This window comes from Dromiciops gliroides, chromosome 2 (assembly GCF_019393635.1).
Source record: "Dromiciops gliroides isolate mDroGli1 chromosome 2, mDroGli1.pri, whole genome shotgun sequence".
NCBI classification, from domain to species: Eukaryota; Metazoa; Chordata; class Mammalia; order Microbiotheria; family Microbiotheriidae; genus Dromiciops; species Dromiciops gliroides.
Window position 1 is genome coordinate 55,266,642 of NC_057862.1, and position 27,843 is coordinate 55,294,484.

At 45.0% G+C, this 27,843-nt stretch overlaps 1 protein-coding gene across 1 annotated transcript; it reads right to left on the bottom strand.

The window, feature by feature from the left end:
• Nucleotides 1–655: 655 nt before the first annotated feature.
• Nucleotides 656–4,819, bottom strand: COMTD1 (catechol-O-methyltransferase domain containing 1). Its single transcript, XM_043982729.1, has 7 exons — nucleotides 4,665–4,819; nucleotides 4,393–4,538; nucleotides 3,990–4,095; nucleotides 3,679–3,797; nucleotides 3,134–3,188; nucleotides 1,981–2,114; nucleotides 656–937 (listed from the first exon to the last, which is right to left on the bottom strand). The coding sequence occupies exons 1-7, from the start codon at nucleotides 4,750–4,752 to the stop codon at nucleotides 782–784; spliced, it is 804 nt and encodes a 267-aa protein (XP_043838664.1). The 5' UTR covers nucleotides 4,753–4,819; the 3' UTR covers nucleotides 656–781.
• Between the last annotated feature and the right edge of the window lie 23,024 nt (nucleotides 4,820–27,843).

Sequence of the window (27,843 nt, forward strand, 5' to 3'; positions counted from 1 at the left end):
AACTTTGAGCAAAAAGGACCTGTCCAACGTCATGTGAGTAGTTAAGGCATTGCTCAGGTCAAAACACAGACACCATGCCAAACTGCCTAATGCTCTCGGTGAGGATGGAGTATCTATACACCTTAAGAGACTGGTGGGGTTTTGGACCAAGTATGTTTAATGCCAATCTTTCAGAAACAGTTCTAGGTAAAATGTGCTACCTTTGTGCAGCTGGTTAACCAAAAAACAAGTATTTAAGCCTCCTGTGTTTTTTCTTTAGGGGAAGGGGCAGCTAGGTTGTGCAGTGGTTAGAGCACTGGGCCTAGAGTTAGGAAGCTCTGAGTTCAAATTCAGCTTCAGACACTTGGGCAAGTCACCCCATAATCTATAAAATGGGGATACACTGGGGAAGGAGATAGCAAATCACTCCACAATCTTTGCCAAGAATACTCCACAGACTTATCCATGGGGTCAGATAGTGTCGGACATGACAAGAAGTTTGAGCTAGCGACTCCAAATCTTCCTTTCCCCAGAACTCCTATGGGGAATTTGAATGTCCACTTTATATCGTCTATTGATTACAAATGCAGCCTCTGCTTCTAATTCTTGCTGTGTCTGTTCTGCCTGCTGCTCTGGGGCATTGGGAAAAACACACAAAGGAGGTTCATAGGGTTCCGGGTCCCAATCCCTCATTTTAATTGTCCTTTAAAAAAATTTGTCCATAAGCTCAAGCTCTTCCCTTCCCAAAATATAGCATTGCCAGCACCGGGGTCTCTCCCTACCCTGAGACTGGTTAGGTCCCCTAAATCTTGAAAGCCAAAGTGAGGCCATCTCCCAGGGGTAGGAGGCTGACGTGGACCCGGGAGTCCCTCAGGATCCGCTCATTGAGATCTCGGACACACTGAACAGCCCCATCTCCCTTCTGTGGCTTGTTGAGTACTTCCCCATTCCATAGGACCTAGGACAGAAACAAAGGGCAAATGAGAAAAAGGCCCTGTGAGACACTGACATAGGGCTTGAAATATATTGACTGTATACATTCGATAAGCCCCTACTGTATGCCTAGGCCCCAGAAATACAAAGATAAAAAATGAAAGTCTATTCAAGGATCTATACAGAACTTCCCAGGAATAGAGATCAGGGATATTTTGGAGCAAATCAAATTGAGAATTTTTATACCTTTTAGAGGAGCAGTCATGAATAACTTGTGTTTTAATATTCTGAAAATGAATTTCAATATAAATTCTGAAAAAATAATTATCAGGAAAAAATGCAGTTGGAATGGCACCTGTTTTTGTTACCAGAAGAAGCAAGAGATCCAGAAAAATGCAGAGGTCCTTTAGAAGTATGTTGCAACAATAACAAAAGCATGTTCCTTTGTAATCCTAATGTATTTTACTTTTTGCATTTAAAAACATTTTTCTGAGAATACTTCAGCGGACTGCCAAAGGGGTTCATGAAAAAAAAGGGCCGAGAAACCTGTTTTAGAGGAAAAATAACAGACTGAAATGTTGCTGCCTGCAACATTTTAGGAATCCTGCCTTTAAATAGACCACGTGGTGAACAGTTACTTAACTGTCTGGATCAGCTGCTTAGCCACTAGGGAAAGATGGGGTAAGACAAAGTCAATTCTCTTGGCATAAGAGAGGTAGTAAACAGATGGGTTGACATGGGGTGGTGTGGATACAGTTAGGGCCAGAATGCAGATGGTCTAGATCCTTCAGACAATAGCGGGGTAGGGTCGTAACTGACATTTCTATAGATAGAGCTACGGTTCACAAGGTGTTACATTTTATCTGCATGACTGTAAGGTGACACAGACAAGCCCATTTTGCCGATGAGGAGTTAAGTGATCTGCCCAGGCCCACATAGCTAGTAGTAAGATTGGACTTTCCTGATGCCAGCATCGGCTTCACTCTGGCATAGGGTCCTGCTGTGACGCTTTCACCCTTTTTATTCTTCATGTCCCAGCCCTACCTCCAAGCCCACTGTGGCACTTACATTGCTAATAGCAATGATCCCACCAGACCGAACAAGCTTCAGACACCGCTCGTAATAGGTGCCACAATTCTCCTTGTCACCATCGATGACGGCCATGTCAAAGGTGCCAGCTGCCCCTTCAGACAGTAGTTCATCTGAATGGAGAAGACAGGATTTAGGACACACACCCGCTGCAGTGTCCCCTAGAGTTCATTTGCAGAGCCCTGTACGGAGTTCTCAAAGCTGTGTCCTTTCACACATCCACCTCTGAAAGGGAACCAGAGGAAGGATGTCTCTTTGCAGAGCCACTGCTCTCTCAGAGGTTAAAGGGACAGAACTAGGACTCATCTGGGTGGTCTCTTGAGACCATGCTTAGAACCACTGGGCTTAAAGAAAATTAGAGCTTGTTTGCCCATGGATCTCGATCTCTCTCTCTCTCTCTCTCTCTCTCTCTCTCTCTCTCTCACACACACACACACACACACACACACACACACACACACACACACACGAGACCTACAACAACTTAGCTCATGAACATGGGACCTACGTGCCTTCAGAGACGCTGCTGCTGCTGCTGCCCTAAGAGGCTCATCCTTCTCTCCCTAGGTTCACGGCTTCTCATGAACCTACTTAGGGCACTATGGCCTTCTTGCCTGGCTGCCTTGGGAGGGGGGACCCTGTCTTATCTGCCAAGCTGATTGTGCTGCTCCTTCCCATGGATTCGAGCCCCATGGCTGAGGGGGAATGCAGGCTGTGGAGGAGCAAACAGGACAATTAAAACTCCATTGGAGGCTGTCTCCTCAATGAGACTGGGAGGTCCCCAGGGTTTCCTGAGGGTGGGAACTTTCTCTTGGGCCTGAAATCCAGGGTTTCCTGGTTGTTGTTTCCCACGAGTAGGAAGTGTCTGCTGGTAGAGCCATATGTCCTTTGTCCTCTCTGACTCATTCCTTGGCAGCTCAGCCAAGCACGCCCAGGGGTGTGATCTGCTTCGTGGTCACCCCCTCCTCCCGTACCTTTGGGCCCCAAAGACAGCCTTGCTCCTCTCAGGAGGGGCAAAATCCAGGACTGGAGGGGTCCCCCCTGCTCCTTGCTAGCTCACCCACTGGGCTCTGACTCCTGCTGCCTGTGGCTGGGAAGCCGGTCCAAGTGGCTCACCAATCCATGTACCTACCAAGGGTCTGCAGAGCTGGCCTCACCCGAAGGTCAATCTTCTGCTCCTCACCTGCCTGAAAGGGTAGAGAAATGGGCTCAGGTGGGGAGGGGTCCAGACCCTCTATCCTCTGGGTGCAACTACAAAGGGGAGAAGATGGAGCCTGACTGCTGCCCTTTCTAAGTGAAGTTGAGTTCTTACATGGAGCCAAAAAGGACCCAGGCTGTGGGGGTCTCAGCATGGATCTGCAGGTTCTAGCTTAGAAGGTGGCCTATCAAAAAAAAAGGGGGGGGGGCAGCTAGGTGGCACAGTAGATAGAGCACCGGCCCTGGAGTCAGGAGTACCTGGGTTCAAATCTGGCCTCAGACACTTAACACTAGCTGTGTGACCGTGGGCAAGTCACTTAACCCCAATTGCCTCACCAAAAAAAAAAAAAAAGGTGGCCTGCCCTTGTGAGCTTGTGAGTGGAAAGGCCCTAGCTTCAAGAATTCATACCCTTCCCCTCATCCCTCACCATCCTCCCGGATCCCCAAGTCCAGAGCAGAGGGATGGGGTACATCACTCACCTCTCTCCAGAAGGGCCTTCCCAGCTCAGTGGGAGCAGCATCAATTTCACAGGCTACCACCCGCCCTGTGGCCGGTAAGGCCAGGGCCAAACTCAAGGCAGCATAGCCTGTAAAGGAGCCTGGGGGACACAGGTAATGTAAAGGGGGGGGGCTGATAACCTGCAGAGAATGGAGCCCAGTTGGTGATCACATGAAACGAATGGACAGGTATTGGCGGGGGGTGTGGGGGTGTGGGGGGTGTGGAGGCAAACCCTGCTTGTGGACAAGATCGGCACCCTCTCCCCAGTCCCCCTCAAGACGCACACACTTACCAATATCCAAAGCCTTCTGCGCTTTGATGAGGCGGGCTAGGTTGGCCAGCAGCTGTGCCTGCTCACAGGTCATCATGGAATCCCCCTGTGGCTGCTCCAGGGTGAGCTGGAGGGAGGGTGGGATGGGAGGAGTGATTCGCGGCCTTCCGAGTGGGGCGAGTCCTCGTCCCACCAAAGCCAGCGTATTAAAGCCCATAAGCTCTCTAAGCTCCAACGTGTCCCGTCTCGCCTGAGCCCTCGTTGACCTTCTTCCCTCTCCAAACCCTGGATCGGGGCTGCGTGGGAGGTATTCACGCAGGTGCAGCCAGAACCCCTTTCTCCCCCACCCCTGCTGGGTGTGCCCCCCGTTTCTCCTTCCCGCAGACCCCCAGAGAGGGACAGATGGGGACCCTTCCCAGCTGACCTTCCGGAGGCCCCGCAGCGCCGGGTGCTCTCGCATGGAGCGGCTCAGCACATACTGCCACAGGGGGTCGTCTTCAGGGGGCAGCAGCCGGCGCCCCGGCCCTCGCCGCTGCTGGGGGGTCGACAGCCACTGGGGGACTTTTCTCCCTGCGGAGAGGGGGCAGAGCGCTCAGCCAGAGGGCCCCCCAACCCCCCTTTTCTCCCTCCCTCCCACGGGGCGCACGTGGGCGCACACCGCAGCCCCCGCCCGGCGGGGAAATATGAGGGGCTCACCGAGGAAGACTCCGGTCACGAAGGCCGCCCCCAGCACGGCGGTGCCCAAGGCCAGCTCGGCAGGCAGGGAGAGCCGCGATAGGACCATGATGGTTCCAGGGCCGGCCGGGACACATGGGTCAGAAAAGGAAGCTTCGGGCCCGAGCCGCTCGGGAGGGGCGGGGTAAGAGGCGGGGCTATGCCATGAGGGCGGGGTCTGTCGTGGGCGGGGGTGGAGCTGCAGCTGGGCTTCCTGCGAACGCTCTTGGCCTTCACCGGCCAAGCCGCGGCCTTTGGAGCCATCTCGTGGCCGCATTCGGGAACTGCAGGCACCAGGGCGTTCCTTGCCAACCGAGGCCGGGCAAGTGTTAGTTTTCGGTGCGATTAAAAGATCAGTGGCTCTGGAAGACACTTGGGTTCAAACCCTACCCTTGCCATTCACTAAGTAACCTGGGCCTCAGTTTCTCCAGCTGTAAAACGAGGGGGCTGGACTAGATGCCCTCTAAGAGTCCTTCCAGCTATGATCCCCCACTACAGAAAGAATTGGACATATGAGATTTACGGATGTATTATTAAGACTGGCCAACTTTAGCCTCTACTATACCCTTGACTGCGCCCCCTTCCCTCAATCCCCGCCAGCCACGGACACAGGTGAGTTTAGACTTTCCAATGATCTAAGACAATTCCGAAAGACTTAGAATGAAAAATGCTATTATTTACCCCCAGAAAAAGAACTGATGGAGACTGAAAGCTGATCAAAGCATACTTTTAAAAAAATTTTAGTTTTCTTTTTTTTTTTTTGGTCTGTGTTTTCTTTCACAACATGACGAATATGGAAATATGTTTTGCTTGACTGCACACGTACAACCTATATCAAATTGCTTGCTTTCTCCATGAGGGAAGAGAGGAGGAGAGAATTTGGAGCTCAAAATGGATGTTAAAAATTGTTTTTATATGTAATCTGAGAAAAAATGAAAAAGAAATAAAAATTACAAAATAAAACTAAGTAGTTTGTGCCATCCGAAGCATGAGGTCCGCAGTTCCATATCGTGTAACCAGGTCAGTCTTACAGGGGTGACCCAAAAGCTCCCCTGAAGTTCCCTTCCCGGACCTTGCCACGCTGCCAGGGACAGATTCGGGGCTGCGCTGCCACCCAGTGGCCTTTTTGCTAATTGCACCCAGTTAGAATAGAAATCTCACCTGCACAGACATTCTCATATCCTTTCCCTGGAACCAGCCTGGACTGGCTGCTTGGCATATTCTTGACCTCAGCTTTCTCAGCTTTCTCCACCCACAGACAGCATGGAGTAGGGGGGAGGAAGAAGGAGGCCCCTGGCATGATTCTACTCACCAAATTATGCTTCCCTTTATTGGGAATGAATGAGATACCGGCACAGAGTATGAATGAGGTACTTCCCCCTTCCAGGAAAACCATTTCTATTCTCATATCCCCAGTGCCTTGCATACAGTAGGGCTTATTAAGTGCTTGTTGAATTAAATAAATCAAAGGATGATGGAATCATAGATTTAGACCTGGGAGAGATCTTAGGGGTTTTCTAGTTCAATGCCCTTATTCTACAGATAAGGAAACTGGGGCCTAGAGAAATTAGGTGACATACTCTTTGTCACACATATCAATCAGTCAGAAAATCTTTATGGCTCACCTAATAATAATAGCTAGCACTTATGTAGTGCTTTCTGGTTTGCAATATACTTTACAAATATCTCATTTGATAACAACAATCCTGGCAGGTATTATTATTATCATCATCCCCATTTTACAGGTGAAGAAAAGGAGAGGTGATAGGGACCTGAATTCAGGTGAAAAAAAAAGACAATGGATGGGAGAGACGGGAAAGTAGAGCTGATGAGACTTGGCAGTCGATTGGTTATAGGAGGTAAGAGAGAGGCAGGAAATCAAGAATGATTCTGAGATTGTAAACCTGAGTGACTGGGAGGATTTTGGTGCCCTCAATAGAAAGAGAGAAGTTTTTTTGTTGCTTTTTTGGGTGGTTTTTTGTTTGTTTGTTTGTGTTTTTTTGCAGGGCAATGGGGGGTTAAGTGACTTGTCCAGGGTCACACAGCTAGTAAGTGTCAAGTGTCTGAGGCCGGATTTGAACTCAGGTACTCCTGAATCCAGAGCCGGTGCTTTATCCACTGCGCCACCTAGCTGCCCCCCCCTTTTTTTTAAAACTTCTCTCAGGGCAGCTAGGTGGCGCAGTGGATAAAGCACCGGCTCTGGATTCAGGAGTACCTGAGTTCAAATCCGGCCTCAGACACTTGACACTTACTAGCTGTGTGACCCTGGACAAGTCACTTAACCCCCCATTGCCCTGCAAAAAAACACAAACAAACAAAACCCAAAACCAAAACAACCCAACAAAATAAAACAGCCCAAACCAACAACAACAGGAGAGAGTATCCAGGAGAAAGGAGGTGCTAAATATTGTCATCCCACAGAGAGGTCAAGAAGGATGAGGATTGAGAAATGGCCATTTGATTGAGTGATTAAGAGGTCATCAGTAACTTTGGGAAAGCAGATTTGTTTGCACAATCAAGACCAAAGCCATATTGCAAAGGAGTTTGGAGTGAATGAGGAGAAAGAAAGTGGAGGCACCAGTGTATACAGATTTTTCTAAGGAGTTTTGCTTTTAATCAATCAAACATTTATTAAGCATCTATCATGTGCCAGGCACTGTGCTGTGTTGGGCATACAAAAAGAGGCAAAAGATAGTCCCTGCCCTCAGGGAGCTTTCTTTCTAATGGGGGAGACAATATGAAAATGAATATATACAAAGCAAACTTTATACAGGATAAATAGGAAACACTTAACAGAAGGAATGTACTGGAATTAAGAGAGGTTGGAAAAGGCTTCCTGTAGAAGGTAGGGTTTTAGTTGGGATTTAAAAGAAGCCAGGAAGGATTGTAGTTGGAGCAGAGGAGTGAGAGCATTCCAGGCATGGAGGACAGCCAGAGAAAATGCCCAGAGCTGAGAAAGATGGAGTGTCTTGTTTGTGGAACAGTCAGGAGGCCAGTGTCACTGGATTGAAGAGGGGTGTGATGTAAGAAGACTGGAAAGGTGGGAGGGGACTTTGAAAGGGAGGAGAGATATAGGATGGATGATAGCTTGAGGAGATGGTATGGTGAAGTGAGGTGGTTTTTGTTTTTGTTTGTTTTAAGGACGGGACATTTTTGTAAGTAACAAGGAAGGAGCCAACAGATGGGGAGAGATTGAGAATTAGAAGGGGAGGGGAGGGGACAGCTAGGTGATACAGTGGAAAAAGCACCAGCCCTGGATTCAGGAGGACCTGAGTTCAAATCCAGCCTCAGACACACTTACTAGCTGTGTGACCCTGGGCAAGTCACTTAATCTTCATTGCCCCACAAACAAAACAAAACAAACAAAACAAAACAAAACAAAAACAAAGAAGGGGACAGGTGATTGTAGGGGCAATTCACCAAAGAAGACAAGAGAGTTTGGGATCAAGGATGTAAATAGAGAAGCTTAACAACTCTCTGTTGAAGGAATGAATAAGTGAATAAACAAAATGAGCACCAGTGTATGTGAAAAACTTTGTAGCAGGCAGGGGCTACATAAGTGTCAGCTATTTGTTACTGTTCTAATTATTTTTGTTGCTCACCCTCACTCGTTCCCTGTAGGAGCTCCACATACAGAGCTGTCTCCTCCAAACTACATCCTCGTTTCTCCCTCTACACCAGGATTTTTTTTTTAAGTGAGGCAATTGGGGTTAAGTGACTTGCCCAGGGTCACACAGCTAGTAAGTGTTAAGTGTCTGAGGCCAGATTTGAACTCAGGTACTCCTGACTCCAGGGCCAGTGCTCTATCCACTGTGCCACCTAGCTGCCCCTACACCAGGATTTTCTAACCTGGGTTCCAATCCATAGACAGATTTTGGGGGCTCGAGTACCCAGATGGGAAACAAATCACTTCTTTAGTTCGATAGAAGCATTTTCTTTATTTTTATGCACTTAAAACCATTATTCCCAGAAGGGGTCCCTAGGCTCCACAGACAAAAGGGTCCTCAGGACACAACAAAAGGTTAAGAAATGCCTTTCTTGGGGCAGCTAGGTGGCACAGTGGATAGAGCACTGGCCCTGGAGTCAGGAGTACCTGAGTTCATATCCAGCCTCAGACACTTAACACTTACTAGCTGTGTGACCCTGGGCAAGTCACTTAACCCCAATTGCCTCACTAAAAATAATTAATTAAATAAATGAATAAATAAATAAATGCCTTTCTTCAGTCCTTTCTTTTCTCCCATGATCTCCCCAGCCTTTCTCCCCCTGCACCTCCCCCCCCCCCAACCATCTAGGGGAAATTTTAAGGAATACAGGCCAGCAGAATTGGGAGAGATCTTTTTTTTTTTGGCAGGACAATGAGGGTTAAGTGACTTGTCCAGGATCACACAGCTAGTAAGTGTGAAGTATCTGAGGTCAGATTTGAACTCAAGTCTTCCTGAATCCAGGGGGGTGGCTTTATGCACTGTACCAGCTAGCTGTCCCCTGGGAGAGATCTTAAAGCCTGTCAAGTCTAACCTATTCTTTTTACACAGAAGGAAACAGAGGCCTGTGAAGACAAATGAATTTGTGCAAGGTCACATGGCTAGCTGATTTGCCTTATCTTCCTGGCCCCGTGAATTGAGGGTCATACCACCTGTCCCTGGCTACTTTGTAGGGAGGTTGTGCTAAGGACATGACTAAAGTGAACGTCCTTTGGCTTTTGTGAAGGAAGAGCAAAGCCTACTTAGCTCTGGGCTGGATAAAACGGGAACATTTGAGTTGGAAGAGCAATGAGTCAAATGCAATCAATTTATAAGACCTACTATGAGTCAGGCCCTGTGCTGGGCACTGGGGTGAAAGACAAAATGAAACAATCCCTGCCCTCAAGGGGTTTCCATTCTGTTGGGGGAAGACAATGTTGACAGATATAATTCGATACAAAATCTATACAAATGAGTAAAAGGTAAAGGCATTTGGGGGGATAGGGAGTGGGGAGAGAGCTCCCACCCTCTCAATACAAGGTCACTGACAGCTGGAGAGAGAAATATAAAACTTGGAGCACACAAATCCCATGGGGACTATCAAAGACTAGAATTGGTGGGATAGATGGCATTTGTGAGAGAATTTGTCTCCTTGCTCCTTCCTGGTCTATTAATCCATCATCATCCATACACCTTCCAAAATTGAGATTCCTAAGGTACAGATCTGATCATTTCTGAATCCCCTACTCAGGAGTCTTCAGTGGCTCCCTATTCCTTCATGATCAAATACAAAGCTCCCAGACTTGGCATTATCAGTTTTCTATAACATGCCTCTACCTCCCTTTCTAGCCTTATTTCATAGAACTCACGTTCATACTTTCCATTCCAGTCAAACTGCTGTTAGCTGTTTTCCTGTATGTGACCTTCTATCTGTTTCATGGCACTGGTGGTCCAACATATCTGGAATACTCTTGCTCCTCACCTTTTGCTTCTTAGAATCCTTGGCTTCCTTCAAAGAACAGCTGAGCAGGGACACTCAGGTAGCTCGGTGTAATAATGGTGAGGTGATGGATTTGGAACAAGAATCTTCTTACTGCTTGTATGACAGTGGGCAAGTCACCTTTCCCCCCTCTGGGCTTCCCATCCATAAAAAGGTTCCCTCAACCTCTGAATCTATGATCCTCTGAGTTAAGGGAATTTGTCTGAAATAGATGGATGGAAAGAGGAAGGAGAAGGAGAAATGTTATCAGATTACTTGGCTTGTTGTTTGGGGAGATGGTATTTCTTCAATGTTCATTGTGTGCCCGGCCTTGGGTTAGGAGGTAGGGAAGATCCAAGGGAAGTCACTGTGCCTGAACTTTCTAGGGAGACGAGACATATGCACGGAAAATGATTAGAGAGCAGTTAAAGGCAAGATCAAATAAAATACTATCTTGCAGAGGTGGGTGACAGTTGGGTGCAGAACATTTGCATGTGCTGTTAGACTTTGTTGATGTGATAGTTTTGCTAAACTTTTTTCCCTTGTTCTCTGTTATAAAAGCTGTATGACCTTGGGCAAGTCACTTAACCCTGATAGACTCCAAAAAATAAAATAAAATATTTTTAAAAGATGTCTTTCTGGATAGGGGAAGGATATATGTGTATATATACATGCAATGCATGTATACATATGCTTGTTTAGATAAATATATATGCACATGCACATGCACACATTTAGGTAATATAAGATAATAGGTATCAAGAACAATTTAAAATAAAAAGAATGTAACTAGGGGCATCTAGGTGGCACAGTGGATAGAGCACCAGCCCTGGAGTCAGGAGGACCTGAGTTTAAATCCGGCCTCAGACACTTGACACTTACTAGCTGTGAGACCCTGGGCAAGTCACTTAACCCCAATTGCCTCACCTCCCCCCCCAAAAAGAATGTAACCAAGTGACAAACTCTACCATACAGACAACAAATGCAGTCAGGAGAGGGAAGAGTGTGTTTTTTAGCCTTAGCACTGAACGTAGGACCTTGCATACAGGTGCTTAATGAATAGGTGCTTATGAAATATTTATTGGCTTGGATGGAATTAAATCAGTAAACTGAGTTCTAATCCATCGTCACACACTTAGTAACTATGTGACTGTAGCCAAATCACTTGACCTTTCTGTGATTCAGTTTCCTCATCTGTAAAATGGGGTTAAACGATAGTAGCTGCCTCTAAGAGGCAGTTGGCCAGGGTCACTAGGTGGGTCAGGTGACTGAGCACCTGTCTGGAGTCAGGAAGACTCATCTTCCTGAGTTCAAATCTGGCTTCAGACACTTACTATCTGTGTGACCCTGGGTAAGTCACTTCCCCCTGTTTGCCTCAGTTTCCTCATCTGTAAAATGAGCGGGAGAAGGTAAGGGTAAACCATTCTGGTGCCTTTGCCAAGAAAAGCCCCAATGGGGTCACAAAGATTCGGACATGACTAAACAACAGCTCAGGCTGGTCACATGGGTTAACAAATATAAAGTTCTTTCCAACATTAAAGCATGATATAAATGGTAGCTATACTTATTCTTTTTGTTTGTTTGTTTGTTTGTTTTTTTAGTGAGGCAATTGGGGTTAAGTGACTTGCCCAGGGTGTCTGAGGCCGGATTTGAACTCAGGTCCTCCTGAATCCAGGGCCGGTGCTCTATCCACTGCGCCACCTAGCTGCCCCTAGCTATACTTATTCTTATCAATCACAATATTAGATAACAAGACACTTATATTGTCTTCCCCTTACAACAACATGGGGAATGGATGATACGAACATTTCCATTTTACAGATGAAAAAATTGCCATTCAGTGAAGGCTGGTGACTTGAGTGGGGCAAAATAGGCTCCCCTGCCTCTTCTGAGTGGAAGCTTTTTTTTTTGGTGGGGCAATGAAGGTTAAGTGACTTGCCCAGGGTCACACAGCTAGTAAGTCTCAAGTGTCTGAGGCCGGATTTGAACTCAGGTCCTCCTGAACCCAGGGTTGGTGCTTTATCCACTGCACCACCTACTTGCCTCTCTTAGACTGGATTTTTCTTTTTTTTAAATTTTGGAGTGGAAGCTTCTTGGAGAAGGGGGGACTTGAGGCAGGTCTTGAAGGGTGGTAGGATTTAGGTGGATAAAAGGGAGAAAGGAAGACATTGTCATCCTTACCATCATCAAAGAGCATTTATTGAACACCTCCTGTGCATAATCCCTACTTTGTGGGAATATAAAGTGTTTGCCAAGTGAGTGAGAGGTACAGATGGGAAGTGCTAGAGGAAGTCCAGGAAGGGAAAAAGTTATGGGCCTGGGCAGGAAGGGAATGCTATTGCTGATAAGTGTTTAACAACTGGCTCTCCAGGGGAAAAAAGTATGCATCTTACACTTGGAAGTTTTATCTGCTTTATTAACATTTTTCCCCATCAATTTTGAGACAATATAATAATAATAATAATAATAATAAATAATTAAACACTTTGTAGCATTTGACAATTTCTGAAGTATAAGTATTCATACTGAAATTAAATTTTTTTGGTGAGGCAATTGGGGTTAAGTGACTTGTCCAGGGTCACACAGCTAGTAAGTGTTAAGTGTCTGAGGCTGGATTTGATTTTTTTTTAAGGGCAATGGGGGTTAAGTGACTTGCCCAGGGTCACACAGCTAGTAAGTGTCAATTGTCTGAGGCCGGATTTGAACTCAGGTCCTCCTGAATCCAGGGCCGGTGCTCTATCCACTTCGACACCTAGCTGCCCCCATACTGGAAATTTTATGATCAGCTTTCCTGAGCCTTTATGAGTTGGCTCTAGCACACTCCTATAGTTAGTGATACCAGGTAGGAGGAGGGACTTCAGTTGGACCTTAAAAGACTAGGGGACGGGGCAGCTAGGTGGCACAGTGGATAGAGCACCAGCCCTGGATTCAGGAGGACCTGAGTTCAAATCCGACCTCAGACACTTAACACTTACTAGCTGTGTGACCCTGGGCAAGTCACTTAACCCCAGTTGCCCCGTCCCCCCCCCAAAAAAAAAGACTAGGAGAAGTTAAGTAGGGGGAGAAGATGGGGCCATACTCTATCATGGACTCTGACAGCAAGACAGATAAAGACCCAGAAGCAAGGGTGTATGTTTATGCTCCATGAAAAGACCAACTTGACTGAAATGAAGGATCGACTCATAGACTGTTAGATCTGGAAGAGACTTGGGCATCATCTCATCTACCTTCCTCATTTTACAAATGAAGAAACTGAGTCAGAGAGAGAGGAAATGACCCCCCCCCATTGACTGTGCTAAGAATTAACAGAGGGGCCGAGACAAAAGCCTAAATCATTTGATTCCCAGTCCTGTCCTTGTGGGGAGCAGCTGAAGGTAAGCATGGATGGGTGGATGAGGGGCCAAATTATCAGAGGGCCCTGAATGCCTTGAGCTGACCACTGAGAACTCTTCCCCTGGGTCCTCCAGCTCCTCCTCTTGGCCTCCTTCCTCACCATCTGTTTATGTAGGACGCTCCAGAAAGGTCACCATTGCTGTTGCCCCCCACGAGCAAGCTGGGGCCCAGGCTGCCGGTGTCTGCCAAGGCTCGCTCTGCCTTTGAAATTAATTTTTAATAGAATGAAACTAATGATGTGTTCTGGGGTTCCCAGATTTGAGTAAAACATTAAAACAACACCAAATTGCCTCACTGCTTGAGATTATTGGCTTTTCATAGTAATAATATAATCATCTACTAATGTTCTGCCAGGAAGGGGGGCGGTGTACATGTGGGGGCAGAAGAGCAGGCTCTCCAGTTAAAGGGTCAAACATTCCCAGTGTTGGGGGTTCCCACAATAGAAAGAGCGCCCCTCGGCTCTATGAGGACTCTGGCTCTCCCTACTTCCCATTCTGTAGCACCCTAAGTTTTCCAAATTGTTCTCCCCACACCCACCCTTGTTGAGGTAAGGAGTGCAAGACTTTTATTTTAGCTGTGAGTAAGCAGCTGTGAAGAGGCTAATGCAGGGTCCCAGAGATAGTACGGGCCACAGCCAGGACTTTCCCAGTAGATAAATTTTTTTTTTTTTAAGTAAAGGCAGAGCTGAAAGGGACCTTAGCCACCATTTAATTCAATCTGTCCATTTTATGGAGGAGGAGAGTGAGGCTGAGAAGGATTAAATAGGTCACACAGGTACTAAATTGCCAAGCTGGGATTTGAGTTCTGACCTCTCTTCCTGATACCCCACACTGTCTCTGGGATCAAACAAACCAAGCTTTGGTTAGACACTCACTCTGGGCTTAAGGTGTGTGTGTATATATATGTGTGTGTGTGTGTATGTGTGTGTGTGTGCATACAGTGGTCTAGGATGCCTGGAATCCTTTCTCAGGTATTTTTATCACCTGTGTGACCCTCTGAGGGGGGAGGCAGGAAGCTGAGTGAATGCCTGCTTTGGGGTCGGAGGAGCTGGCTTTCATCTTAGGCACTGTCACTACCCAAGTGTCCTCAGCCAAGACACTACATACACCTCCATGCATTTCCTTTTCCTCATCCGACAAATGGGGTGGGGAGTAGGTCTAGGATGCTCAAATTCTAGGGTCCTAAAGGGACTACAAGAGAACATTCAGCCAACTATCATCTGTCACAGAGATTAGAAAGTATGTGGGCCCCCCAAACCCCCCCCCCCCAATCTAAAGCCTGCATTTCCAGCCAAGGATTTTGTTCCGACTTTCTTCCATGACCAACCAGATTTGTCCTTTCTTCTTTTAACCATCCTCATCCCTCTTGGGGAAGGGCTCATTCAGAGAAGGGGGACAAGGGAACCTTATGGAGAGCAGGCACCCGAGGCCCCAGATAATTCACAAAGCAGATAATGAAGAGCTGGCTGGACATGTAGGGAAAGACAAATGGCTCCTCAGGTTATCAGACATTGTAAACCTCAAGTGGCCAAATGTTTGGTGTCCTGGGGCACGGACCAGCTTCCTCTGAGCTCAGCTTCTTTGGCCCAGGGCTCACCCCTCCTCTCTCCTCCCCGCATCCCCAAGCCCAGCCTGGAAAAATAGCTAATTGTCCTCCAGATTGTTCATTTACCACCTTCTCTGCCCCTTTCCCTCTTTTCCACCCTCCATTGCTGAGTGGAAGGAAACCACATTCACAGACCCACGGGCACATCTGTGCTCACATGTTAGCGCCTAAGGGATTCTGGATTCTGTGCCTTGGGAGCCCACCTGCCCAGTAAATTGAACCTGCTGCCCTGAGCTCTGGAGCAGGATCTTCCTCTTTCTCACTGGGGGGTGGGGTGGGGTGGTGGTGTGTGTGTCATTATGTAGCCTTAGGTGGTAAAATCTATCTGAGAAAGGCCCCCTCCTCCCATTGCTGATCTCCCCTGTTTCTCAGGCCTCTGCCAGGCCCTGCCTCTGGCCAGTGATGGGGCTGTTGGTAACCGGGAGGTGGGGGGGGGGGAGAGAAGGAAACGTCACAATATATCCCCGTCAGATTAAAAAACTAATTTGAAAAGATTAATGTATTCCATTCCTGTTAGGCTGGCTCCGATACCTCTGGGCCAACAGCCTCTCTCCCTCCTGATTATTGAATTTTTATGGCCTGGTAATTAATTGCGGATTCCCTGTCTTTGTTCCATTTCTTTTTCTCTGACATTTTAATTCCAACAAAAAGCAGTGGTCTCCATGCAGGCTCTCTCTGGAGATCCTAATGGTCTATAAAACAAAATGACTTATGGATGGGGCACCCACTTCAGTTGGCGAGCGATTGTTGGAAACCTTGCTGATCACGCAAAATTTAATTTTTCCACCTTCCCCCCCCTCCCCCTTATTTCTTGTCTATTACACGGCGGCCCTTGAGTCTCACTAACAAATGAGAGTAACAGTGTCAGCCTTAGCAGTTACTGTTGCTACAAGAGCTTTCTTTGAGGAAGGGAAGAAGGACCAAAGTAAAAAAAAAAAACATTGTCTCATAGCTGGTTTCATCTAATTATAAATGAATAAACGTCTCTGGCCCAACAGATATGACCCGGTTATCGGCACAGGCAGCGGTTAGGGGAGGGAGACGACTCCGGCAGATTCACATTTAAAGAGGCCCGTTAATCTGATTGGGGTGGGGGGCTTGGACCCACTGCTCCCCCTTTCATCTTTGCCAGTCCTTAACTAAGGAAACAGCTTCCTTTTCACCTTCTACAGGGGTCTTTTTGGGTGACTTGGCACCTCCCAATTAGATAACAAAGAACTACAAGGAATACAAGGGCAGGAGGGACAGGGCGATAAATAAAATCTTACTCTGCCAGGGCTTGGAAGGAAGGTGCCTAACAAATGAGGCTCCACTGAGCTGCCGAAAAGACAAATTCTCCTTCTAATTGGGTCAGCCCGAATGGCCGTCCTGAAAAATAGCTCTCAAATAGTTCAGGCAACTCTCTCCCTCTAACTCCGCCCCTAGACTCTCTGCCCTGCTTTCTCTCTCTTCCCCCTCTCTCCCCCCTTCATTTCTCACCCGGCTGGTCCTCAAGCCTTACCATTAGTGGGAGGAATTTTGGCACCTGGGCAAAGCGGCCCAAAGCTCACCCTTATTTGGGGTGGGAGGGCAGGGCACATCTTACGCTGGGGAGAGGAGAAAGCGGTCTCCGACACTTTGTCAAGACTGCCTTGTAGGGGCACTGGGAGTGGAGTAAGGTAGGGTAGGTATGTTGAGAGAGGAGCTCATCCAGCCCTCCACCTGGTAGCTTCCTATTTCTTTCTAACCAGATGTTGAGCTCTGTTCCTTCCGCTCAACTGAATGACTGCAAGTGACGTCAGAACTCTCTAAACTAATGGCTCTCTAAATTTAACACCCTGGAACAAAGCACCGACTGCCCTACCCTAGTTGAGGCTCTGGCCCTGGGGAAAATTTTGAAATTGGTGCTTCCGCCCGCCCCCCCCCCCAGCTCTAGTCATATTAGAACCCTGAAGTGTAGTATTCCAACAAGACCTTTTCTTTCCCAACCCTTGCCCAGAAATCCTTGCTCTAGGTCTTTCTAGCTCCCTGTCCCCCAAATACAATTTATTATTCTTCTCAGAGCCTTGCTTTAGGCTAAAAGATCTTCTCTCCCCTCCCATTCCCTATATCTTTCCCCTAGAAAGTCCTTATGTCTGTCATAGGATCATAGATTTAGGCCTGGAAGGGAACCTTGAGATCATGTGGTCCAACTTCCTCATTTTACAGATGTGAAAACTGAGTCCTAGTGGAGGGGAATTGATCTGCCCAAGGTCACATATTGAATAAATGGCAGAAATAAGGTTTGAAACCAGGTCCTGGGTCCATGATCCAGTGCTCTCATGACCATGCTGGCCTTCGATAAGATAGATTCTGAAGCTGAGGATTATGGTGGGCGGGGGAGGCAGCGTTATTATATATTTAAGATGTGGGACCTTTTGAAGCCTTCAAGTGACAAAAGGGTGACACTCTTCTCGGGCTTCTTCGCCTTTGGCAAAGCTGTAAAGCATGATCATGTGAATCCATTTTAATCTTAATTAAAAAAAAAATTTGTTGAGGCAATTGGGGTTAAGTGATTTGCCCAGGGTCACACAGCTAGTAAGTGTTAAGTGTCTGAGGTCGGATTTGAACTCAGGTCCTCCTGACTCCAGGGCCAGTGCTCTATCCATTGTGCCACCTAGTTGCCCCCCATGAATCTATTTTAAAGATGAAGAAACTGAGGCCAAGAGAGATGAAATGGCTGAAGTCACATAGCCAGGAATGAAACCATGGCAGTGAAATCACTTTGTAAATGGCTGCTTGATGAGCAGATAACAGGAATAGTGTGAATTAAGTGGGTCAGCTGCAAGGACTTCTGGGTCCATGCCCTGGTCATAGATTAATAAAATCTTCAAGTTGACACCAGCCCTGGAGTCAGGAGTACCTGAGTTCAAATCTGGCCTCAGACACTTAACACTTACTAGCTGTGTGACCCTGGGCAAGTCACTTAACCCCAATTGCCTCACTAAAAAAAAAAAAATCTTCAAGTTGGAAAAAACCTCAAAGGTCCTGGTACAGGGAAGGGTTGAATGAAAAAAGCTTTGTTATTAAGCCCTTGGTATATGCAAAGTTCACTCTCTGTATGGAGTGAAGCAGACCTGTATTTGAATGCTGCCTTAGATATTTAGTAGCTATGTGATTCTGGGCAAGTCACTGAAACTCTTTGGGCCTGTTTCTTCATCTTTAAAGTGTGTGTGTGTGGTGGAATTGATCGCTTCTACAATCCCATCTGGTTCTAGACCTATGATTGTCTGGTCCAGGGGTGGGGGTCCATGAATCTTTTTTTTTTTTTTAAGTGAGGCAATCTGGGGTTAAATGACTTCCCCAGGGTCACACAGCTAGTAAGTGTTAAGTGTCTGAGGCCGGATTTGAACTCAGGTACTCCTGACTCCAGGGCCGGTGCTCTATCCACTGTGCTACCTAGCTGCCCCGGTCCATGAATCTTTTAAGAATTTTGATAACCATCTTTTCATATAATTGGTTTCATTGGCAGTCCTCTGTATTTTATTTTATGCATTTACCAACATGATTCTGAGCAGGATCCACAGGCTTCACCAAGATTACCAAAAGGGGCCAGGACACAAAAATGGTTAAGAAGTCTTGATCCAACCCAGTTGGATCGAAGCCATACCTGAGCAGGAATCTTCTCAGTTCCCATGAATGCTCTGGCCCTTCAGAAAGGATCTTTGGCACCAAGATGTTCACCTTCTTCATCATAACTGGTTGTTAACTTCACCTTCCCTGCACCCTGGGGCCCTATTCTCCAGTTGGCTTCTCTCCATTTTTTCAGAACACTGTCTATTGGTCACATTTCTGCTTCCAAAATTCTTTTCTTTTCTTTTCTTTTTTTTTGGCAGGGCAATGAGGGTTAAGTGACTTGCCCAGGGTCACACAGCTAGTAAGTGTCAAGTGTCTGAGGTCGGATTTGAACTCAGGTCCTCCTGAATCCAAGGCCACTGCTTTATCCACTGTGCCTTGAATTTTTGCTAGAGACCTCCAGGGAATGTGCCTCTTGGAAGTTTCTACCTAGGGCTCCTGCTCCTGCCTTCTGGGCCAACCTGAACAAGGCTAATTTATCTTTCCAAAATAATCCCTAAAAACCTCCAAGAGGCAGCTAGGTGGCACAGTGGATAGAGCAATGGTCCTGGATTCAGGAGGATCTGAGTTCAAATCCAGCCTCAGACGCTTGACACTTTACTAGCTGTGTGACCCTGGGCAAGTCACTTAACCCTCATTGGCCTGCAAAAAACAAAAAACAAACCAAACCAAACCAAAACAAAAACCTCCAAGAAACTTTCCTAGACTGATGCAGGGTGGGGAGGGTGTGGGAAGGAGGAAAGGAGAAAAGGAGAGATGAAAAGCATCATCATGTTGGTGGAATGGAAAGTCCATTGAGTTGGGAGGAAGTCCTATATTCTAGACCCACTGGGTGCTGGAATTGTACTACCTCTGCAAGCTTATAGCTGATTGTTAAATTTCAGTGTGAGCATTTTGTTGTCTGTTCATTTCAGTTGTGTCTGACTCTTTGTGATCCCATGGTTTCCTTGGCATCTAAAGATACCGAAGTGATTGGCCATTTCCTTCTCCAGCTCATTTTGCAGATAAGAAAACTGAGTCAAACAAGGTTAAGTGACTTGCCCAGGATCACCTAACTAGTAAATGTCTGAGGCCAGATTTGAACTCAGGAAGATGAGTCTTCCTGATTCTAAGTCCAGTGCTCTATCCACTGTGCCACCTAGCTGCCCCATGGCATTTATTTACAGCTCACAATTGGCTAATGCTACAAATCAGGGCATGATTTATTGCTTTGTCGATTGTCTGGACTAAAGAAAGTGATAGAGAAAATATGAATAATACAGATTAACTTGAAAAGGGTATTGTATTGTTGTATTACATCCTCCCCCCCCCCGCCCCCCAGGCTAGCTGTTAAACATTTACCAACACAATCTCCGCTTCCAAGGTTCCTTCCCATTCTGATGTCTGGCACTTAATTTTCCCTTCTGTAAAGTGAAGGCATTGAACCAGATGAATTTTTTTGGGTGGGGCAATGAGGGTTAAGTGACTTGCCCAAGGTCACATAGCTAGTGTCAAGTGTCTGAGGCTGGATTTGAACTCAGGTCCTCCTGAATCCAGGGCTGGTGCTTTATCCACTGCACCATCTAGCTACCCCTGAACCAGATGATTTTTACAGTCTGGTACAGCCTTAAATCTATATTCTTATGATCCTGTGATCTAGGGAATGTCTTCTCCTTTCATCCCATCCAAACCCACCCACGCTTAACATGTCTAATAAAGCTTGTTTTTGGAAACCTGCCTATTTGCAAATAGGCCACTCTGGGTTATAGAGAAATCCATTTAGGGTCATTCAGGACAATTAGCTGTAGGACGATTAGCTCTGATTTGAGCTAAGAAGCCTTCAAACCTTTGTTCCAATGAGAATGGAATGTTGGCTCTTACCATTCTCTGCCTTGCAGTCAGTTATCAAACCAAGTGCCTCAATGCTGCTGTTCCATTATTTATTATGCTTAGTGCAAATCTGAAGGTTGACATTTGAATCACTATTTTCTCCTCTTCCACCCCACCTCCAGTTGTGTTGATCCTGTTGTTGATTTTGGTTGGCCCTGTTTGCTTGGGCAGGCCCGCCTATCCAGATGCAGACCGATGAGTGTATACTGGGGGGTGGGGGGGTGGTGGTGACACCCCTCCTGGGGACTTATGTATTTGTTTTTCAGGTTACTTTTGTCCTGTGTGGGAGCCCCAAATTCCTTGAGATTGTGTCTGTGTCACTCATTCAGGTATAGAGAGGTGTGTGTTTACATGTGTGTGTGTGTGTGTGTGTGTGTGTGTGTGTGTGTGTGAGAGAGAGAGAGAGAGAGAGAGAGAGAGAAACAGAGAGACAGACAGACAGAGACAGAAACAGAAAAAGAGACAGAGAATCTCAGGGTTGGAAGGGACTCTAGCTGATCAAGAATCCACTCTATAACCAGGATAGAGATAGGGACTAGATGCATGATTTCATTTATTGGGAACTCCCAGTTGAAGAAATCCTCTCTATTGCTGCAGGTTGGCACCCTCTCTGAAGTATATAGTGTTAGAGAGTTACCTTAAATACTGAGAGGTTAAGCAATTTGTCCAATGTCACACAGCCTGTATGTGTCAGAAGTTGGGACTTGAACTCAGGTCTTCCAGATCAGCTAGCCATTGGTCATTCACTGTTTGTGTGAACATCTCAAATTAGGGGTCTTTTCTTCAGCACTTAGCACAGTTCTTGACATGTAACAGAAGCTTAATAAATATTAATTGGCTATGTTCTAGTCCTGTTTCAGGATCAGAACTGCCACTGACCCATTCTTCGACTATGTTGTTGTTCAGTCCTTTTTGGTTGTATCCAACTCTTCATGACCCCATTTGAGGTTTCCTTGGCAAAGATACTGGAGTAATTGGTCATTTCCTTCTCCAGCTCATTTTACAGATGAGGAAACTGGTGCAAACAGGGTTAAGTGACTTACCCAGGGTCACACAGCTAGTAAGTGTCAAATGTCTGAGTTCAAATTTGAACTCAGGTCCTCAGGGCTGGTGCTTTATCCACTGTGCCACCTAGCTGCCCCCCCCCCCCCATGACTCATTCTTAATGAAGGCCACATTAGCTTTTTTTTTTTTTTTTTTTTTTGCAGGGCAATGGAGGTTAAGTGACTTGCCCAGAGTCACACAGCTAGTAAGTGTCAAGTGTCTGAGGCCGGATTTGAACTCAGGTACTCCTGAATCCAGGGCCGATGCTTTATCCACTGCGCCACCTAGCCACCCCCCACATTAGCTTTTTGTAAGGAACACTCCCCATTCCAGATGTTCACCAAATATCTCCTGAATGATCCATTCTAGAATTTTCTAAGGAATCAAATTGAAGATCACTGGCCTATTGTTTATAGACTCTATTCTCTTCTTCTCCCCGTCTGTTTGCCCTTTTCCTATCTTGGGTACCTTTCCTGTTTTTCATGATCTTACAGATATCACAGATAGTGACTCAACTTTCAGCCCTTCCATTTCTCAGGATGTGAACCTTCTGGGCTAAGTGACTTGAACTCATCAAGGACAACAAGGTGTTTGCTTCTTCTCTCCTTACTACTCTTGGGCATCGACTTCCTATGAATCATTATTGTCCTGTTATTTCAGTGTAAATTCTCCTTTGTAAAGAAAACAGAAATTGAGCATTTCTGTCTTTGCTGTCAGTTATTATCATCCCATCCACCCCAGGCAAAGGTTATATGCCTTCTTTGATCGTCCTTTTCTTCCCAATATAGCTTCTTAAAAAATGGTAATCAAACTCTTTTTGTAGTCCTTAGCTGCCTTTGCCAGCCTCAGCTTATTCTGAGATTTAAATTCCCGACACTTTTTATAGGACCACGCCTTCTTCTTCTACTCATCTTCCATTACCTGGCCTCGCTTCCTTTTTCTGCACATTTGCTTTTAAGATGTAAGTTGGTTGGTGAGTTGGTTTCCTGTGCATCCACAGGTTCTTTAGATAATCCCATTTTGCTGCCTCTTTGGATTTATTTCCCTTTGTGTTGTCAAAATTTCATTCTTTGATGATGGGAGGAAGATGAGGATTGATTGATGATGAGGACTGATTGACGAGGAGGAGGATTGAATGATGAAGATAAGGATTGATTGAAGATGATGATGAGGATTGATGGATGATGACAAAATGTATGGTACTTACTTTGCTGGGCTATTGTGAAGAAAATTCTTTGTCAGGTATAAGGTACTATATAAATGTTATCTATTACTGTTGTTACAATAATCAACCTCATGGGTTTATTGTAAGGAAATCTCTTTTTAAAGTACTATATAAATGTAGTTTACTACAAAAAAAGATGAGGAAGATGCTATCAGAATGATCTGGAAGGACCTGCATGAGCTGATGCAAAGTGAAATGTACTATATACAAAATAACAGCAATATTGTGAGCTGATCTGCTGTGAATGACTTGGTTATTTTCAGCAATGCAATGATCCAAGACAGCTTTGAAGGTCTTATGAAAAATGCAATGCATCTACAGAGAGAGGACTGATTGCATCTGAATACAGATTGAAGCATAATTTTTTTTGTTAGTTCCTTTATCTGAAGTTTTGTTTTTGTCTGTTTTCTTTCACAATCTGGCTAATGTGGAAATGTTTTGCATGACTGCTCATGTATAGCTTATATTGAATTGCTTGAGTTCTTGGGGGGTAGGGGGGAGGAAGAGAATTTGGAACACAAAGTTTTAAAAAAATTGATGTCAAAATTTGTATTTACATGTAATTTGGGAAAATAAAATTCTAAATATGAAATTTCATTCTTGTCCATTTCACATGCCCCATGAGCTGAGTTTCTTTGAAGCATTTTAGTCCACAAGATCCTACCTATCTTTCCTCTGAATCCTTTGAAATCTGGTTCCCCCAAATCTAAAATGAATGCCAGGCTATGCCAAGATTTCCTCTCTTTCTTTATCACAAAGTCTAGGATAAAGTAGTTACTTCTTCCATTCTGATATGTTTCTTCCTGTTAGTGAGAGTCAGGTTGAGAAGAGAATTTTCCTTTGCTGGTTCCCCTGTCTTTTGACTTCACTAAGGCAAATAAAGTCCCCCATTACTACTATATTATGCTTCTGTATCAGGCTTGTCATCTTTTCCTAAACTTCTCATTTATTCCCTCTTTTTATACAGATTATCTGTAGTGTACTCCAGTGTCATAATCACTATTGTTTCTCATCCCTTTGACCGTCACCCAACTATTCTCCATCATACAACCTCTCTCTCTGGTTCCTGGGTTTCTTCACATGACTATACCTTCTTAATATACAACACTACCCTACTCCTTACCCCCTTTTCCTTCTCTTACTTCTTTTGAACAAGTTATATGCATCCAGAGTCACAGTCCTGTCATGAATTTCACACCCACTAAGTCCCAGTGATGTGTACAGGGTCAGATTTGTCCCTTTGCTTAAGACTTCTAGTGCCTCTTTTTGGGGACTGGAGGGATGGAGGGGGTTAATTTTGAGCCTTCACATATAGACATTTAAAGCCATAGGCTTTACTACTGGCTCTTTTCTTGCATTTTTTCTCTTGTGAATTTCTGGAGGTCTCAGCCCTGTTCTTTCTACTTTATGGCTACTCTTACTAGTATCTTACTTAGGGAATTTATTTGCATCCCTATCCTTTTTAGTTTTAGTTAGTTTAATTTAGTTTTGATTAGATTTGTAAGACACCAGACAAATAGATTCTTTTGGTTAGCTTTGTAAGACATCAGACAAATAGATTCTGTTAAATCTACTCCATCTCTGACTGGGAGACTGTCAACCCTATATTATAAACTGTGTTACAGAAACCTAAATTCTGTTCTATGACACCGTCTTTTTAGTGAGTGGCTCACTTCACAAATTACTCTCTGTACCTAACAATCAAGTACTGAGTTAGATGTCATCTTATATTGTTCTTAGTTATTTCCTATATCTGAATCTTTTTTCCTTAATGGAAGTGGAAGGAAGTTTTGACAGAGAAAGCTCCCTGGAAGAGGAAGGACTTGAGGTAGACCTGGAAGAATGCATAAGAGCTGGACCAGTGGAGGATATCAGGATATAACTTACTGAGGGAACAACACAGGTAAAGATATCAAGGCAGAAATGATTATGCTTTATTATGGGGTAGGCTGGGGGACCAACTTGATTGAAATGGGGGTTAAAATCATAGAGCTAGAAGGAACTTTAGAGATCATCTAAGCATAGTACTTGTGACATAAGAGGTCTTTGTTAAATGCTTTTCATTCATTCATTAGCTCATTCTCTTTTTTTTTGCAGGGCAATGAGGGTTAAGTGACTTGCCCAGGGTCTCACAGCTAGTAAGTGTCAAGTGTCTGAGCCTGGATTTGAACTCAGGTCCTCCTGAATCCAGGACTGGTGCTTTATCCACTGTGCCATCTAGCTACCCCTAGCTCATTCTTTAATTCATTGACCTAGTGCATCTTTCAGCATGAGGCAATATGAAAATATTATGCCAATTGAAGATCCATTGAAGGAAATGGGAAAGAAGGGAGGAAACAAGCATTTATTAAGCAATGACCACGTGCCAAGCATTATTCTAAACACTTTACAAATCTTCTCATTTGATCCTTACAACAACTCTGGGAGGCAGGTACTCTTATGATCCCTGTTTTTCAGATGAAGAAACTGGAGTGATATTTCACCATTCCCAAGTCTACTTGAGTTCTTTACACTATTCCATCAGTGAGGAACAAGCGGTGAGAGTGATCAGAGTCCTATACAACACAGGGAATGAACAGCCATGTCAGGAAATAGAGATGAAACCAGGCTCAAGGCAGAATGGGAGGTCCCTGACAGTGAAAGTAATGGGTGTTGGAGGAGACCCTGGTTGAAGAGTTCTCCAACTTTCTGAACTTTTACTCTTTAGGAATCTGTAAGTAAAGGAGATAGAGTAATGCTCCCTAGGTTCTTAGGGGTGGGGATTCTGAGTCCAAGTAACCAAATAGGACTTTTTTTTGGGGGGGCAATGAGGGTTAAGTGACTTGTCCACGGTCACACAGCTAGTAAGTGTCAAGTGTCTGAGGCCAGATTTGAACTCAGGTCCTTCTGAATCCAGGGCCAGTGCTTTACCCACTGTGGCACCTAGCTGCCCCCTGTCCTAGAACTTCTGATTGGGTTGTACTATATGGTCTGATTGGTTTCAGGCTGCCTGTGTTTAGAAGGATCTATGAACATGTGACCTGTGACACTCCTTCCTCTGATTCCTGTCTGCTTTAAATATTTTTCAATGAATAAGTATTTATTTTCTTTCTCTCCCATCCCTTCATTTAAAGGAAAAAAACAGTAATAAAAACACGACCCTTTAAAAAAATGTGCACAGTTAAGCAAAACAAATTCCCACATTCTTTGTGTCCAAAAATCTGTTTTTCATTCTGCTTGTTGAATCCATCATCTCTCTGTCAGGAGGTGGGTAGCATAGGTCATCATCATGAATTCTTTGGCATCACAGCTCATCATTGCATTAACCAGAAATCTTCAGTTTTTCAAAGCTGTTTTCCATTACAATGCTGCTATGATTGCATAAATTTTTCTCCGGGTTCTATTTACTTCACCCTGCATCAGTTTATGCAAGTTTTCTCAGGTTTCTCTGAAACCATCCCCTTCATCATTTCTTACAACATGACAGTATTCCATTGCATTTATCTACCATAATTTGTTCAGTCATTCCCCAATTGCTGGGCATTCCCTCAACTTCCAATTCTTTGCCACCATAAAAAGAGCTGCTACAAATATTTTTGTACATATTGGTCCTTTTCCTCTTTCTTTTTATCTGTTTAGGGTATGGGTCTGGTAGAGTTATTGCTAGGTCAAAGGGGATGCACAATTTAGTAACTTTTTGGCCATAGTTACAAATCACTTCCCAGAATGATCAGTCTAATTCATCTCTCCACCAACACTACATAAATATGCCTGTTTTCCCTAAGTCCCTCCAGCCTTTTTCATTTTCCTTTTTTGCTATCTTTGACAATCTAATGGGAATGAGGGGGAACATCAGAGTTGCTTAGTTAGCCTAACCTTGCTTTCTGGGGCAAGAATTCCTTTAAGAGAGGCCAGAGTCTTCTTAATTCTATAATGAGAGACCAGAATGGAGATCCTTAGGAGAGGGAACAAATGACATAATCTCAGGCATGGGGTATAGAAGGTAGTGTGGTGAAATGGAAGAAGACCCAAACTTGGAAGTCAGGAGATCTGGGTTCTAATCGTGACCTTTTCACTCACTCATCATGTATCTTTGGACAAAGTACTTCACTTCTCTTGAGCCTCAATTTCCATGTCTTTCAAGTGAGGAAAGTGGACTAGATAAGTGGTGTCAAACTCAGATAGAAATGGGGCATGGTTATTGGGTGGGAAGTGACATCATTAAACCATACATAAGGATCCCTGTAGCCTGCATATTGACTTAGAAAACAATTTTTATCATTATATATGTTTTATTGTATTTTTATTTACTTTGTTAAATATTTCCCAATTATATTTTAATCTGGTTTTGCTTTTGGGGGTGTTGCTGGTTGGTGTTTGACATCTCTGAACTAGATTTTCTCTTTTAGTTCTAACAACACACTCTTTTAGTGTGGTTGACATTAAAACCTTCCCTAGAAAAGCAGGGGACTCTGGATTGATGAAGGAGATGGAAGTCTACTATGGGATGAACTGGTCAGGGGAGAGGGGAGGAAAAAGGGGGCTTTATAAATCAGAAGAGGCAGAGAGCAGAGCCACAGAGGAAAAATATCGCCAATTTCATACTGTTGGTGTTTGTCTTTCATTTTCAAATCAGACCAAGACATCATGGGGTAATGTCTTGACTTGCCTGTGAATTGGATTTAAGAGAGGGAGAGTTGAGCAAAGTCATTAGCCTCACTCTCCCTTCCTGATTCATCAAAGTCCAGTGACAGTTTCATATAATTTTACCCAGCATCCTTCAGTTTAGTCTTAGGAATCATAGGATTGAGAACTGGAAGGAATTTTAGAGAGTATGTTGTCCAGCCCTTCATTTTAATGATGAGGAAACTGAAGGGGGGGGGGCGGGAAGTGACTTGCCCAAGGTCATGTACGGAGGTAGAAAGTAGCAGAAGTAGAATTTGACCTCAGGTCCACTGACTCCAAAACAGTAATCTTGTCACCAAACCATATTTTTGTTGGGCTACATCT